Genomic DNA, 15,794 nt, shown 5'->3' with positions numbered 1-15,794 from the left:
TAACATATACAAGATGGAAAGCTTCCAAAGTTTTAAAAATAATCAAGTGAGTGTACAGTTGATGTCAAGACCCAATAAAGACAGGGCCAAAAGCAATGCCAGTTGTAGTCATAGAATTGATGCAGAAATTATATAAAGTATTGGCCGGAGGAATTCCATAGCCCATTGAAAGAACTATACATCGTAACAAGTGCAGCTCACTGTGGGAACACAAGGATGGCTCAGCATTTGGAAAGCTGTAATAACTGGTCAAACAGGAAAAATAGTATGTATATGCGGAAACACATTTTGTGAAATTCAGCATTCATCTTTCAGAAAAAAAAAAAAAAACACAAAACACCAAAAAACTCTTTTTTTTTTTTTTTGCACCTATGGCATATGGACGTTCCCAGGCTAGGGGTCAAATCAGAGCTGCGGGCCTACGCCACAGCCACAGCAACACCAGATCCAGGCCATGGGATCCAGGCTGCTTCTGCAACCTACACCATAGCTCATGGCAGTGCCGGATCCTTAACCCACTGATCAGGGCCTGGGCTCAAACTTGGCATCCTCATGGAGACCAGTCACATTTGTTACCGCTGAGCCACAACGGGAACTCCTAAAAAAAAAAGAAAAGAAAATTGATGAATTTGGAATGTGTAGATACTGATTTGGCAAGATAATCGTTATCCATGGCAATGTGAAGCGAGAATTTATCACCTTAAAGGCAGGAACAAAATAAGAATGTCAGTGCTCATCTGTTTCATTAGGTTTTTTTTCTCTGGAGGTGTCAGCCAAGAAAATTAGCCCAAAGAGGGAGATCAGTAGGGTATAATTGGAAAGGAGCACATGCAATGAGCAGTACTGCCTCTGTGCTTTTGTTATTTTTCAGTTTTAAACACATCTTTCTCTTTCTTGTCCCTTTTTCTTTTGCACTAAAGATGTTTTTTTTTCCTCTTGCAGAAAGTTTAAATTATTATTTTGAAAAGAGGGTCCCAGGAGTCCCCACTGTGGTGCACTGGGTTAAGAACCTGACTGCAGTGGCTAGGGTCGCTACAGAGGTATGGATTTGATCCCTGGCCCAGTGCAGAGGGTTAAAGGATCAGGCACAGGTCATAGCTGCAGCTCAAGTTCAACCCCTGGTCCGGAACGTCCATGCACCAATGAATGAATGAATGAATGAATGAATAAAGTAAATAAATAGCCCAGCCATTAAAATACTTTCATTTTTAAAATCTTTATAAAAGGTAGTATTTTCCATCTCTTCTTGTCAGCCATTGTGACCCATGGATCTTCTTTTAATGCTGAATTCTCTCTTTTCCATGCTTTAAAGGAGGTTGATAGGGTGTGTGTGTGTGTGTGTGTGTGTGTGTGTGTGTCTGTGTGTTTTGTGTGTCTCTGTGCACAGATGTGTCAGTTCTGGATCGCGGACTATGATAAACACAGCAGAGATTCAAACTACCGGGTAATTATTTTCAGTGCCTTTTAATACTCACAACAGAAATCAAGAAAAAGATTTTACGACTTTGGTTTATTTAATACCACTCAGGAACCTGGATTGTGTTTTTCAGTTTACTCCTACACATCATTGAGAGGTTTAAAGCAAATGATTGCATTGAGGCTACTCAAGCTTTTACTTTTGTCGTAGAAGATTCATTTACAGCAATTTCTACTGAATGTGTAACTAAAATTAAGATTGTTGGCACCCGATTCCTTTACAAAAATTGAGCATTTATTTTCAAGATGTGAATGTAAATGAAGGGATTGATAGCTTTCCTATATGTCTTGGTTACATACAGAAATGATTTTTAATTGACTCTTTCTGGGTTATAAATATACGTATAAATGTAACAAACCCCTATGGATACAATGTAATAGAGCATAAATACATTTTGAATTGTCCTTTTTTCTTAAGAGTGTATATTAAACTGTACATGCCATTCTTTTTTAGAATCTTAATTTCAAGTAATTGCATATTTTTCTCTCATATGAAATTAATGTAAAGACTTTTGCCCCAAGTCTTTCTCTCAACTCCTTCATCTTTTGCTCTCTTCTTGTTCTTCAAGGGAGAAAAATGAAATTTTATTATATGGTTGAACCTGCAAAGGGAAATATTTAGTTAAAATAAATGAGATTTTGCAGATCTGGGTATACATGATGCTCTTTGCCTTATTGATTAAGCCATGTCTGGTTATATAACTGCCTGTTGCATTCCAGAATGTTACCCCTCAAGGAAATGTGCCAAACTTTATATCAGAGTAAACTCTTGTGGGGCATAGAGAGAAATTACAGCGTGGATAATGTAAAGTGATGCCAGGTTTTCCTGTTTGAAAGCCACTAGCCACGTGTGGGGTTTTCAGTTTAAACGAATTAAAATTGAGAATCCCGTTCCTCAGGTCCACTGGCCACAGCCAAGTGCTTAGTAGTCACGAGGCCAGTGACACACACACGAACTAGACCAGCTGAGGGCACGTCCAACATCAGAACCTTCTGTTGCACAATCTTGGGGTCAAGTCTGTATGTTACCTGTTTATTGTGTTGGAATTTTGACGTCAGTTTACTTTTATCTTTTTCTTTTGGCTGCTGCACCTGCAGCATATGGAAGTTTCCGGTCTAGGGGTCGAATCAGAGCTGTGGCTGCCAGCCTACACCACAGACACAACCCAGGATCTGAACTGCATCTGCGACTCACACCAGAGCTCAAAGCAACACCAGATCCTTACCCCACTGAGCCAGGCCAGGGATTGAAGCCACATCCTCATGGACACTATGTCAGGTTCTTAGCCCACTGAGCCACCGTGGGAACTTCTACATCAGTTTGGTTTTCAATTTTTGTTCCTAGTATTATAAATTCTAGTAGAAAGCAGAATGTCAGTAGCTTTGGAAACAACAAACAGTTCAAAATTATTTAGAGTAACTTTCACTTTGCTAGAACATAATTTTTAAAATTACATAGTGAAGTGAAACACACCTGGACAGAGGGTTGCCTGCATTTGGAAATCCTAGGAGAACATTTATAATATTCTGGTTGTAGTGCAAAGTCCAGGAACAGCCGGGTAGGGGTGGGCTCTTGTATCCCATGGGTGAGGATCTAGAGACAGTGATGTGGGTAGAGTAAGCTCACTGTTTTTAAAAGATACTCAGGGAGTTCCCACTGTGGCTCAGCAGGTTAAGAACCTGACTAGTATCCCTGAGGATGCGGGTTCAATCCCTCACCTTGCTCAATGGGTTAAGGATCTGGTGTTGCCTCAAACTGTGGTATGGGTTGCAGATGCCGCTCAGATCCCATGTTGTGGTGGTGGTGGTGTAGGTTGGCTGCTGCAGCTCTGATTGGACCCTTAGCCTAGGAATTTCCATATGCTGCAGGTGCAGCCCGAAAAAGAAAAAAGAAAAAAAAAAAGACACTCAAAAGCAGCAAATTAAATGGAGAAAGAATGTATTTATTGGGGGCATGTAACTTTAGGCTATAATTACGGTAGTTTGAAAAATCCAGAGGAATTAGAAACCATAAGAAAGGAAAACCCAGGGGAAGGGGTGGACAGGAAGCGTCAGTCATCCTGTCATCACTGGGAACAGCTGATGTGGTATGTCACCTCCTTTCTGTCACATTCATGCAGCAGCCAGGGAGGTCGGTGGAGAACACAGATGGAATGTCAGTCGGGGAAGCAGGCCCGTGGGTGATGAAGAGCCCTGCCCTTGAGCCAGATGGCCTGAGTTTTACATCCTGGCTCTGCCATTTCCTATCTGTGGGACCCAAGCGAGTTGTTTAACTCCCGTGGATCTGTTTATCTGTAAAACTGGGATCACGGTGCTGTCCCCCTTTCAGTGTTCTGGTGGGGGTCACGGGATTAAAACAGTAAACTCACTGATGGCTGGGTCATTAGCAGGGTGAGGTGATCCCGGCACGCGGTGCCAGCCTGATGAGGATGAATCTTGCTTGGTATTTGTGGTTGCAGGAAAGCAGCCCTTTGAGCAGGTAGCTGCCAGGAAGTGAGGTGAGTTTCGTGAGAGGGTAAGCTCTGTGTTCCGTGATTGTCTACATTTGGGTGACCTAATTCTGGGTAATTATGGAAGCAAGATTAATGTAGCTTTCTGGATGTTGGTTTTCTTTTCAGTTATACTTTATTATTTTTTTAATTTTTATTGTTTTTGTTTGAATGGATTGCTGTTGGTTTCAAATTTCTCTTTGTCAAAATTTTATTTATCTCTCTTTTTTTTTTTTTTTTTTCTTTTTAGGGCTGCAGGTGTGGCATATGGAAGTTCCCAGGCTGGTCAGATTGGAGCTGCAGCTGCCAGCCACAGCCACAGCAATGCCAGATCACAGCCTTTTCTGCAACCTACACTGCAGCTTGTGGCAATGCTGGATCTTTAACCCACTGAGTGAGGCCAGGGATCGAACCTGCATCTTCATGGATACTGGTCGGATTCATTTCCGCTACACCACAACGGGAACTCCTCAGTTATACTTTAATAGTTTCAAATCAACTGCTACTCTATTTCATGGCTTGTATTCTTTAAAATGTGTTTATTTCCATAATATGATAAATGTTGAGAGCTTCCAAGATATTAAGTAAAACTGTTGCCCTGATGATTCTGGTAATATCATAAGTGTCAAAACTCTTTCCCTGATGCTTCGCATTATGTACCAGGCTGCCAGAAAGGTAATAGAATCCTCTCTTAGCAAACGCATCTGGCTAATCAAAATAAAATCTATCTTCCAGACTTTTTACGAGAGAGTTTGGTGGTTAGCTTTGAGCATAATTAAAAGAGTGTATTGTTTGATACCTATTAAAAACAGGAAATCAGGAGGTACAACTGGTTTTCATATATTGTGGGAGGGGGCCAATTTCCTCAACTGTAAATAAGAAGAGGCTAAAGTAAGTTTTCAAGCATAAAATTTTATAGGCACCTGTGCAAGAGCTGAAATAGATTAAACTTAGGTGCCAACGGTTCTGAATTTCTCCAAAGCACCTTTCATTTCTTAACTAAAATCCTAGGTTTTTTAAAGGCCCTCTGTCTTATAATGCATGAAAATGTCTTTTTGCCTTTGTGCTTCTTGGGTAATGGTGGCAGAAAGTGAAGGATGCAACTATCTTGAATTAACAGAATATTAGTGGTTTTATAATAAAGGAAATTATTGAAGGTAAATAGTTATGAGAGGTGTCTCTAGTTATGAGAAATCTCTTTGTTTTGTAGAAATTTGAATTTGGGGGGAAAGTTGACAATTTGCAAACAACATCAAAAAAAGAAGATGCAGTGAAGGGAACAGGGTGCTCGGTCAGTGTCCCTGGAGTGCTGGCCCCCAGGTCCCCACATCATCCATGTCTTTGCTCTTGATGGTTCCCACATACCAAACTGTCAGAACATGGCTGGTAGGTTCTTGCTTCGCTCGAATCATAATTTATGTGTTTAGCAAGAGTATAACCTACAACCACATCTCCAAGTATTGAAGCAGTTATGTTTCAAAAATTAAAGATGTTACAAAGCTCATGTTTCCTTGGTGGGGTCGGAGTGGGGGTGGATAAAGGATTCGTTTTTGTAAGGGTTCTATTTAATGATGATCAGCCCACCTTTGACTCCATGTAACAAATCCTGAACCATACCTATCTGTCCCCTGTAGGTTTACAGAAACAGGTACTGTTTGTTTCGGAGATTCCAGTAGATCAGTTTCCATTAAAACGATCACGATATGTAAATGTCTCAGATGGCTTGCTGGCAGGTGAACCGATACTCATCTGCTTTTCTTTCAGATTCATGAAAAGCTTCACGACTATGAGAAGCAGAGCCCTGTGCCCATCTTGCAGGGGGCGGCAGCCTTGGCCGATGATGTAAGTGTGCCTCTCGGAGCTCAGGGGACCGTCTCCGCCGGCCTGGCTGGGACAGGGCTCCTTCCTGGTGCAGACAGAGGCGTGTGATCCTAGGAGTAAAAACCGAAAGAAATTGCTTATATTCCCCTAAGGCCTGTCATTGCTGAGTTTACACTGATTCGGCTGATTTTCATTCCCTTTCCTATGGCTAGCAATTTTGCATGGAGATTCTCCCTGTGTCCTGCCTTGGGAACTTACTATGTAGCAGAAATTTTAGGCTGGGACTTAGTGGGGAGAGAGATGCTGTTAGCATCTGAGAAAGACAGGCAAGAGAAACGCTCTGGAGAAGCCGAGACAAGTCAGACAGGCTCTCTCGCCCACGGTCTTGACATTGACAGAGACTAGTGTAGGAATGAGGCGGGTGAAATACGCAAAAAGCCGGGTTTGTTTTTAAAATGGATTATAAAGCCTAGCGGTGATTTATGGATATTAGACCTTTCCAAATTACCTTCATCACCAAAAAATAAATTTGAGCAGCCGTTGGCATTGATGGAGTAGTTAATTTCCTGTAGCTATAATTTTATTTTAAATCTGGGGGAGCGAAGTAACTTGCCGTTTCTTACTCTTAACTCTCAGACTCGGATGAATTGAGCACACACCTGGATAAACTATAAAGGACACTGAGCTTGACAAGAAATACGTGGAGGGTGGAGGCTGGTTCTAGCGACATCCTCCAGCCCGTCTGTTGCATTTTTCATTTTTTACATCGTTAGGATAAAACAAACAACAGGTTAGGAAGACCTTAGGGCTCTAAGGGTAATGAAAAAAAAATTGGCCATGTTCAGAGTATGAATTTTCTTTGGTAATACTGTGTATTCTCATTTGGAACATAAAGCATGCGTAATAAATCCCCAAGTTGTGTGTTATCCCTTTAACCCCCGAACATTTTTTTCTTCCATTTGTAGCCACAAAGATTACCAATTACAAGGATGCTGCAATATACATGTTTTATGTTCATTGCAGAACCAAAACACTTGAGAAAGTCTGGAAAAACCAGTTTTAAAACATTTACTATTGAGAGTTCAGGAACATACTTATTTATAAACTGGTGTAACTGAGGCTCAATCCTATTATACAGTATTGTGCTTCTTTTTATGTAAATATAATCTTAGTATTTTTGTAATTCATCAGAGCAATGTATATTTAAATGTTTGATTCAAGGGTGCAAAGAGCCTTTTATGTCTTTTTCTAAGTTAAAAATTCTTTAAACAGTGTTACCTTGAAAAAGGGAAACTGCTTTTTGAACTGTAATCAGGGAATATATCAATTTTATCTGATTTTATTTTTTGTGTATAATTTATATTCTACCCCTCATTTAGAAGTCCTTTCCAGAGCTCAGAACAATTGCCTTTAGTTTGTTAGAAACAATAAGGACAAATGGAAATTTCATGCAGCGTTTTAAGAAGGGTTTTTAAATGAAGGTATATTTACATATTTTTAATTCTGTGCTGCGTTGTTCATAATTCTAGTATTTTTTCTATTCAAATCTTGCTCTTCTTTTCATGAAAATGATATGACCCTTCCTATAGCCTCAAATTTAATCGAAATTTTGATAGGGACAGAGTTCCCACTGTGGTCCAGTGGGTTAAGAATCTGACTGCAGCAGTTCAGGTTGTTGTATAGGCATGGGTTTGATCCCTGGCCTGATGCAGTGGGTTGAAGGATCCGGCATTGCTGCAACTGTGGCTCAGATTCTGTCCCTGGCCTGGGAACTTCCACATGCTGCAGGTGCAGCCATACAAAATAAATTAAAAAAGAAAGAAAGAAATTTTGGTAGGGAGACCTCTTCATGAAGAACACGAGGAAGATTCAAAGTCCCATCCCTTGGAGTTCCCATAGTGGCTCAGTGGAAATGAATCTGACCAGCATCCAAGAAGAAGCAGGTTGGATCCCTGGCCTTGCTCAGTGGGTTAAGGATCCGGCGTTGCCATGAGCTGTGGTGTAGGTCACAGACTCGGCTCGGATCCGGCATTGCTGTGGCTGTGGTGTAGGCCAGCAGCTATAGCGCCGATTTGACCCCCTAGCCTGGGAACTTTCATGTGCCATGGGTGCAGCCCTAAAAAGCCAAAACAACAACAACAACAAAAACCCAAAAAACCAAAGTCCCATCCCTTTCTTTAACTGGAACCGACAAATGAGAATTTATGATCATGCTAGCAGAACAGTCAGCATTTTTGATACCGGCCAACTTGTCAACCTCTTATAAGTCATTTTATGATTAGCCTGGTTTACATTTAACAGACTGTGTAGGTAAACATAATAAAAGTTTCAGATCATTTGCTCTTTTAGAGGCATTCTTGTTCTTTTTACCCCAGCTCTCCAGCAGCAAGCCACTGTGGGTTTTTGGAAACCTGGTGGTTTTCACCACCTCATTCAGAAGTTCTTTTTTTGCTGGTTTTTTTCCTTTTTCCTTTTTTTTTTTTTTTTTTTTTTTTTGTGTGTGTCAGAGCTTGGTCCAGCCCTTTTTACAAGTGGTCCTTTGTCTGCTTGCAAAAGACCATTTTGTAGATGAAGTGCTAGGATCTGCCCTCATTGCCGTAAATCAGAAGGTGATCTGGCTGATACAGTTTCTTGAGTGGTGCTCAGCCGGGGCTGGGATCAGGGCCACTGAGTAAAGAGCCTCAGAAGAAGAGCCATGATTGATTGTGTTTGCTGTCATGCTGACTTCTCCTTTAATCACCACGTAGTGGCAGGATGGATCTTCAGCTCCACCCAGACTAACTCTTGTTGGTGTCACTGTGATCTCCTTGCAGCTGGCAGAGGAACTTCAGAACGGGCCACTAAGCAGTGAGACCAGAGAGCTGTTGAAACTGCTGTCAAAACCCAATGTGAAGGTGAGGACGTGCAACCCCTGTAACAAGTATCTCTGGAAAGAGTCCCTTTCTGGGACTGCAGAGGAGTCCGGTTTTGAGCAGCAATTTTCAAGTAAATGTGTTTTCAACTAGTGCACCGTATTTTAATTGCCCACATCCCATTAGAGAAAAAGAGTTGAGCAGCTGTTGATGATAATGTTGTGACAGTCCACAAAGGACTTAAATTGGGAAGTTGAGGATTTCAGTGGGCAAGTAGCATGGAGCGTCAAGGTCATCTTTCTTCTCGAGTCCAGAACACAGGACATGTTTGTGATTTTCTTCAGGTTCATTTTACTTGGCTAGTGAATGTGCACCAGCATATTTGACAGCAATATTTGTTTCTCTGTAGGATTTTTTTTTTTTTTTTTTTTGGTCTTTTTGCCTTTTCTAGGGCCGCTCTCGTGGCATATGGAGGTTCCCAGGCTAGGGGTCTAATCAGAGCTGCAGTCACCGGCCTGCACCACAGCCACAGCAACACGGGATCTGAGCTGCGTCTGCGACCTACACCACAGCTCACGGCAACACCAGATCCTTAACCCACTGAGCAAGGGCAGGGATCGAACCTGCAACCTCATGTTTCCTGGTCGGATTCGTTAACCACTGCGCCATGACGGGAACTCCTCTGTAGGATTTTTTTCAGCATTTCTCTTCCTTTTCCTCCCCATTTCCTGTCCTTCCTCTACCAGTTTGTGTTTTAATACATCCTGCCATTTTACAGAGCCAAGGAGTGTTCCAGTGTAAAGACCAGTAAACTCTTGGGAGGTCCATTTCAATTCTTCCTGCCGTTTTCTTTTCTTTTCTTTTTTTTTTTTTTTTTTTTGCTTTTTAAGGCCACATCCATGGCATATGGAGGTTCCTAGGCTAGGAGTTGAATCGGAACTGTAGCTGCCAGCCTATGCCACAGCCACAGAACACAGGATCCAAGCTGCATCTGAGACTTATGCCACAACTCACGGCAATGCCGGATTCTTAACCCACTGAGCGAGGCCAGAGATCGAACCCAAGTCCTCATGGATACTAATCAGCTTCATTAACCACTGAGCCATGATGGCAACTCCCTTCCTGCCATTTTCTTTGCAAGTTCATCACTCATTTTTCCTCCAAGTGTGATTAGTCAGCAGAAGGCATTTGGAAAATTTCCTGTGAATTCTGAGGTCATTAATGCATGAAATCCCATAACCTACATATTTTGGACTTGATAGTGCTGCAATTGTATGTAAAATACTGTTCCAGGAGTCAGGATTACATGTGGACTGGTAATTATGTAATTTAAATGATTAGTTATATCATAGTTTCTGTTAATGCTCTGTATACTGTTGAATGAAAATGGAAACACCTAGGAGTTGCCATTGTGGCCTAGTCATGAACTGTGGTATAGGGATCCAAGCCACATCTGTGACCCACACCGCAGTTCATGACTATGCCAGATCCTTAATGCAATGAATGGGGCCAGGGACTGAACCTGCAACCTCATGGATACTAGTCGGGTTCATTACCGCTAAGCTGCAATGGGAAATCCTAGCTGCCAGCCTGCGCCACAGCCACAGCACTTCAGGTTCTGGCGTTGCTGTAAGCTATGGTGTAGTCTCAGACGTGGTTCAGATCTGATATTCACCGGACCACGGGGAGGGTAGCTGGGAGCTTGGTAAGCTCCTTATTGAGAATGGCATGCAAGAAATACAGATTGCAGGTAAGGTGAAAGTCCCACAAAGAAAATCACTTGTCCAGTCCGAGGATGTTAAGTCAGCTGTATATGGTTGGACAGTAGCTTATGAAAGAGGAAGGGCAAGAGTTTAGGGCAACAGGAGAGCCTTTGAGTAGGGGACCTACGTCCGGGTTTGCCCAGGACAGTCTGGTTTTCGCCCATAGTTCCGCTGTTATTAATGGCCTACCCTCCCACCCTGGTTTTTTGTTTGTTTTGCTTTTGGGAGGCTGCACCCACAGCATATGGAAGTTCCCAGACTAGGGGTCGCATCAGAGATGCAGCTGCCACCTACACCACAGCCACAGCCATAGCCACAGCCACGTGGGATCCAAACCATGTCTGTGGCCTACACTGCAGCTCCTGGTAACACTGGATCCTTAACTATTGAGCAGGGCCAGGGATCGAACCTGCATCCTCATGGATACTAGTCAGGTTTGTTACTGCTGAGATGAGAAAGCTCCCTATTTATTTTTAAAGTTTTTTTTAAGTTTTATTGAAGTATAGTTAATTTGCAAAGCTGTGATAATTTCTGCTGTACAATAAAGTGACCCAGTCATACATATACACATGTCCATTCTCTTTCCGATTGTTTTCCCACATGGATTATCACCAAAGACTGGGTAGAATTCTCTGTGCTCAACATCTGTTGGCCATATACCTCAGTGCCCATATGTCCCCCGTCCATCCCTCCCCATCCCCACCCATCCTCCTTGGTAACCCCCTAAGTTTTTCAGTGTCTGTGATTCTTTTTTTTTTTTTTTGTCTTTTTAGAGCCGCACTCATGGCATATGGAGGTTCCCAGGCTAGGGGTCTAATTGGAGCTGTAGCTGCTGGCCTACACCTACGCCAGAGCCACAGCAAAGTGGGATCTGAGCTGCGTCTGTGACCCACACCACAGCTCACAGCAACGCCAGATCCTTAACCCACTGAGTGAGGCCAGGGATCGAACCCACAACCCCATGGTTACTAGTTGTGTTTGTTAACCACTGAGCCATGATGGGAACTTCTGGTGTCTGTGATTATTTTCTGTTTTGCAAATAAGTTGATTTGTATCCCCCCTTTTTTAACATTCAACGTATAAATGATATCATGTGATGTTTGTCTTTCACTGTCTGACTAACTTCACTTGGTACGAGAATCTCTAGGTCTATCCACGTTGCTGCAAATAAATAGCCTCCCTTTTACTTCCAGGTGTTTCCTTAGTTAGATGATAAGTGAAATGGCTGCTCTAATTGTGAGCCTGTGAAAACATTTGGATTGCATCCTAAGAGCAGTGGAAAGTTATTGGAAGGATTGAAATAAGCAGGTGACACAATCACTCTGAACATAGCACACACAGCAGGTTCATGGGGTGTGGGTGGTGCAGGGTAGGAAGAGCGGGTGGAGGAGGGCAAGTTCAGAGCCTGTGAAACTATTCTGGTGGAACATGATTGTGGTTCTCACAAAGGATTCGAGGGATGGAGGCAAGGAAGTGGGGGAGGGATGGAATTGGGTGTAACTTCAATATGAGGTGTTGGGACAACTGGTTAATTATTTGGGGAAAATAAGAAAGACTCCTATGTGAATGAATTCCAAGTAGATTAAAGATCAAAGTGTAAAAATTAAACCATGGAGTTTCTGTTGTGGCTTAGCGGAAATGAATCTGGCTAGAGTCCATGAGGACACAGGTTCAATCCCTGGCCTCAATCAGTGGATTAAGGATCCAGTGTTGCCATGAGCTATGGTGTAGGCTAGTGGTACAGGCTGCAGATGTGGCTCGGATCTGGCACGGCTATGGCTATGGCATAGGCCGGCATCTACAGCGCTGATTCAACCCCTAGCCTGAGAACCTCCCTATGCCATAGGTGTGACCCTAAAAAGACAAAAAAAAAAAAAATTCATAATCATGGGATAGTGAAAAAGCTTTTACAACCTCAGGGACAGGTTCAGGGACAGATGGACACATACACACACACATTTGCAGAAAAAGTTTTTAAAAATCCATACATGAGGTTGAAACAATAACCTTATAAATGATTTATGATATTGTCTTTAATAAGGTGTGATAGTTATTTTGACTTTAATTTTACCTTTTACAATGTGACTTGATCAAAACTTTAAAAAGAACAGAAAAAAGTAATCGTATTTTGAATTCAGACTATGGAAAAGGAGAAGCCCCTGTTCTTGTTGCTTTATTAGTGAAGATGAACACTGTTTCACATGCTTAATGAAGTTGTATTTTTTTCTGTTAGTTGTGTTCATATACCGTTAGGAGTAACTACTATTTTATTTTATTTTTATTCTTTTTGGCTGCACCTGCGGTACATGGAATTTCCCAGGCCAGGGATCGAACCTGCACCAAAGCAGCAACCCAAGCCGCTGCAGTGACAATGCCTGATCCTTAACCTGCTGTGCCATGAGAGAACTCCAGCAGGTCTCTACTCCTAAATGGCTGCATTACCTTTCATTTTTGTTTGTGATATTATACATACATTCCCCCCCCCCATTATAAGTAGGGTATAAAATGTGCTACTTACTGTATTGGATTATACCTAGTCTTTGAATCTTTGAATGAGTTGTTCAGTTGCCACATACCAAAAAATAAAATTATTCAATAATGTCTACACAAACCCAGTCTTATTGTCCAGATCTTAAAGTCCAGAAAAAATAGCTCATTATGGAAGAAACTACATGATGAGAAAAGGGTGATGGCTGTGTCACAGAAGGCCCACATAAATGTCCCAGGTTCTAAAAGCTTGCTGCAGTGGTGGAGGGGCAGAAACAGTAATACTCGTGGCATTTAGGGACATTGATGAGGGACTTTGTTTCCAGGGAAAGCAAAGAGTCATTAATAAATAAAAACCACTCCTAGGCATCACATTGCCATATTAAAGGCAAATCAGCCTCTCTGAGTTGTAATTCAGTGGCTCATTTTTGATAGAGGTGAAGTGACATCATCTCAAGGACATGGTATTATAATTTAGGAAGTCGGGAAATTTGGTAGATTTTTAAAAGGGCAATAAAATAAAAAGATTTGTTGTAATTTTTCAGCTTTCCAAAACATTCACTTACCAGAAATTACTCACTGCCCCGGCATGCAGAATGGATGAGACTTCATTAAAGTAGCTAAAGGGGAACATTATGCTTCCTTCTGGAGGAATAAATCAGGGATACTCATCCTTCTGGGTTAGATACTTAATTCTAAGGACCTGACAGATATTTAGGACATAGAATTGACTCCAGGGGGTACAAGGCACTGAGAGCTTGTGAGCCTGATGAGTTACAAAGCCCAGTGTTCAATTTCCTGTGGATTCTTCTAAGCAACAGGTAAACCCATCAGTTGTGATTGGTGGTTATGGCATATGGAAACACAATTTTCATTTAGGTATTGCCTTCTGAGAGGAAAATCTGTATAGTGAAGAATAAAGTCACCATGGTTAAAACAGAAAAATGGAATACCATGTTACTTTAAGCTGTCCAAAATAAAAATGTTGCTCACCAAAACTATTTATAAAGCAAAAAATGTTCAAAATGTTGAATTTGATGGGTAGATCTTAAGAGTATTTTTTTGAATCCAGATATAAAAATGAACACAAAGCTAAGGAGGAAAGCTACATAGCAGGTGTTTTAATATTGCCTAACAGCTATAATATTCACTTTATTTTAAAATATGTTCATTAGTGAGCCTTGCTATTCTTACTCTAATTACATGGCAATTACAGTAGATACCCAGGTTATTTCTGGTGCCTTTTATTCCTCTTTATAAATCTGTGTTCCCATCTGCAGTTATTCTTTCTGTCAGAAAGACTTCTCATAACGTTTTTAGTAATGCAAATCTGCTGGCAAAGAATTCCTCCAGCTTTTGTATGTCTTTAAAAAGTCCTCAACCTTCTTTCTTTTTTAAAAGGTATTTTTGCTGGGTATAGAATTTTAGGTTGACCATAGTTTTATTTGAATATTTTCAAGGTGTCGCCCTGTTGCCTTGGGGCTGACATTGTTTCTCGTGGAGAATGTGTAGTCATTTTAAAATCCTTTTTCTTTTGTATGTACTGTGCTTTGTTTCCTTCACCTGATTTTAAGATATTCCCTTTCTCACTGGTTGTAAGCAGTTTGGTGTTAATTCTTCTCCCTTTCCTTTGCTTGGTTACATTGAACTTCTTGAGCATATGGGGTCCCTCCCCCCATCAAATTTGGAATAATTTTCTTCCATATTTCTTCAGAAATTTTTAGGACCTCCCCTATCTTTAGGATGCTGATTAGGTGTATATAATAGAAGTTGTCCCGCAGCTCAGTAGTGAGTGGTCTGTTCCTGATTTTTCATCCTATTTTCTCTTTGTGTTTCATTTTAGATGGTTTTATTGCTTTGTCTACAGGTATTTTATTCAGTGTACTTTTTTTTTCATTTCAAACATTGTACCTTGTATCTCTAGAAGCCTGATTTGAGTCTTTTTTTGTACATTCCAAGTCTCATGTTCAGCCCTTCCTTTAGCTTTTTGAACACTTGGAATACAGTTATAGTAACAACTTAATTTTCTTGTCTGTAATCTATTTATGTAATTTCAGGATTTGGTTCTATATAATTCTATCATCTGCATAAATTTGGGGGGTTTAGTTTTATAGCTTTATTGTTTTCTTCATTTTGAGCAGTGGTTTCTACTTTTTTACACGCCTGGTCATTTTTATGATTAGACAGGATTGGGCATGTTCAGGGTGGTATGTCTCTAGACATGCCTGTTAATTTTTGATTGACTGTCAGTCATGAGTTTTACAGTGTTTGATGCTAGATATTGCTGTATTTTTATAGATAATATTCTTAAATTTACATTATGCAGTTTTGTTTCTTGGAAACATTTTGATCTTTCAGAGACTTGCTTTTAGGCTTTGTTAAATGAGATTTTAGCTGCTTTTCATCTTGGCTAAGACTGTACCCCTCTGTTAACTTTCCTCAATGTCCATGAATTGTGAGGTTTTTCCTTGTAACTGGTGGGAATGGGAGCTATTCCTGTCCCGTGTGAACTTCAGGGATTGTTCCCTGTAATGAATTTTAGGACTGGATAATTATGGGGGAAGGGGGTAGCTTGTCCTGTATGGCATCAGATGCTTAGAAGCATCTCTGGCCCCTGTGCAGTAGGTGGCAATCTCTTGAATTTGTGATAAACCAAAGATGTCCCCTCGTGACTCCTGAGGCAGGGGGTAAATTCACCCTTAGAACCTCAGAACCATTGCACTTTGGCAGTTTTTCCATGCACACCTGGGCTGAGGACCCATGGACCTCTGCATCTCTACAGCTATCTCCATTCTTACACTGCCCCTGAGACAATTCGCTCCTTGACAAGCCCCTTGAGCTCCAGCTCTGTTGTCTCAACTCAGGGACAGCACAGGGTTCTGCCTGGGTTCCTTCTCTGAATCACA

The 15,794-nt window shown here is 41.3% G+C and overlaps 1 protein-coding gene across 8 annotated transcripts in view; it reads left to right on the top strand.

Moving 5' to 3' along the window:
* The window catches only part of MPP7 (membrane palmitoylated protein 7), a 265,984-nt gene that overhangs the window by 153,211 nt on the left and 96,979 nt on the right, over positions 1-15,794 (top strand). For all 8 annotated transcript variants that reach the window (XM_021064727.1, XM_021064733.1, XM_021064732.1 and 5 more), the window contains exons 4-5: positions 5,730-5,807; positions 8,600-8,680. In XM_021064727.1, the coding sequence (XP_020920386.1) occupies positions 5,730-5,807; positions 8,600-8,680 (159 nt within the window). The remainder of the gene's footprint in view (positions 1-5,729; positions 5,808-8,599; positions 8,681-15,794) is intronic.

The sequence above is a fragment of the Sus scrofa genome, chromosome 10, assembly GCF_000003025.6.
Source record: "Sus scrofa isolate TJ Tabasco breed Duroc chromosome 10, Sscrofa11.1, whole genome shotgun sequence".
NCBI classification, from domain to species: domain Eukaryota; kingdom Metazoa; phylum Chordata; class Mammalia; order Artiodactyla; family Suidae; genus Sus; species Sus scrofa.
This window is presented reverse-complemented; position numbering and strand designations above follow the sequence as displayed.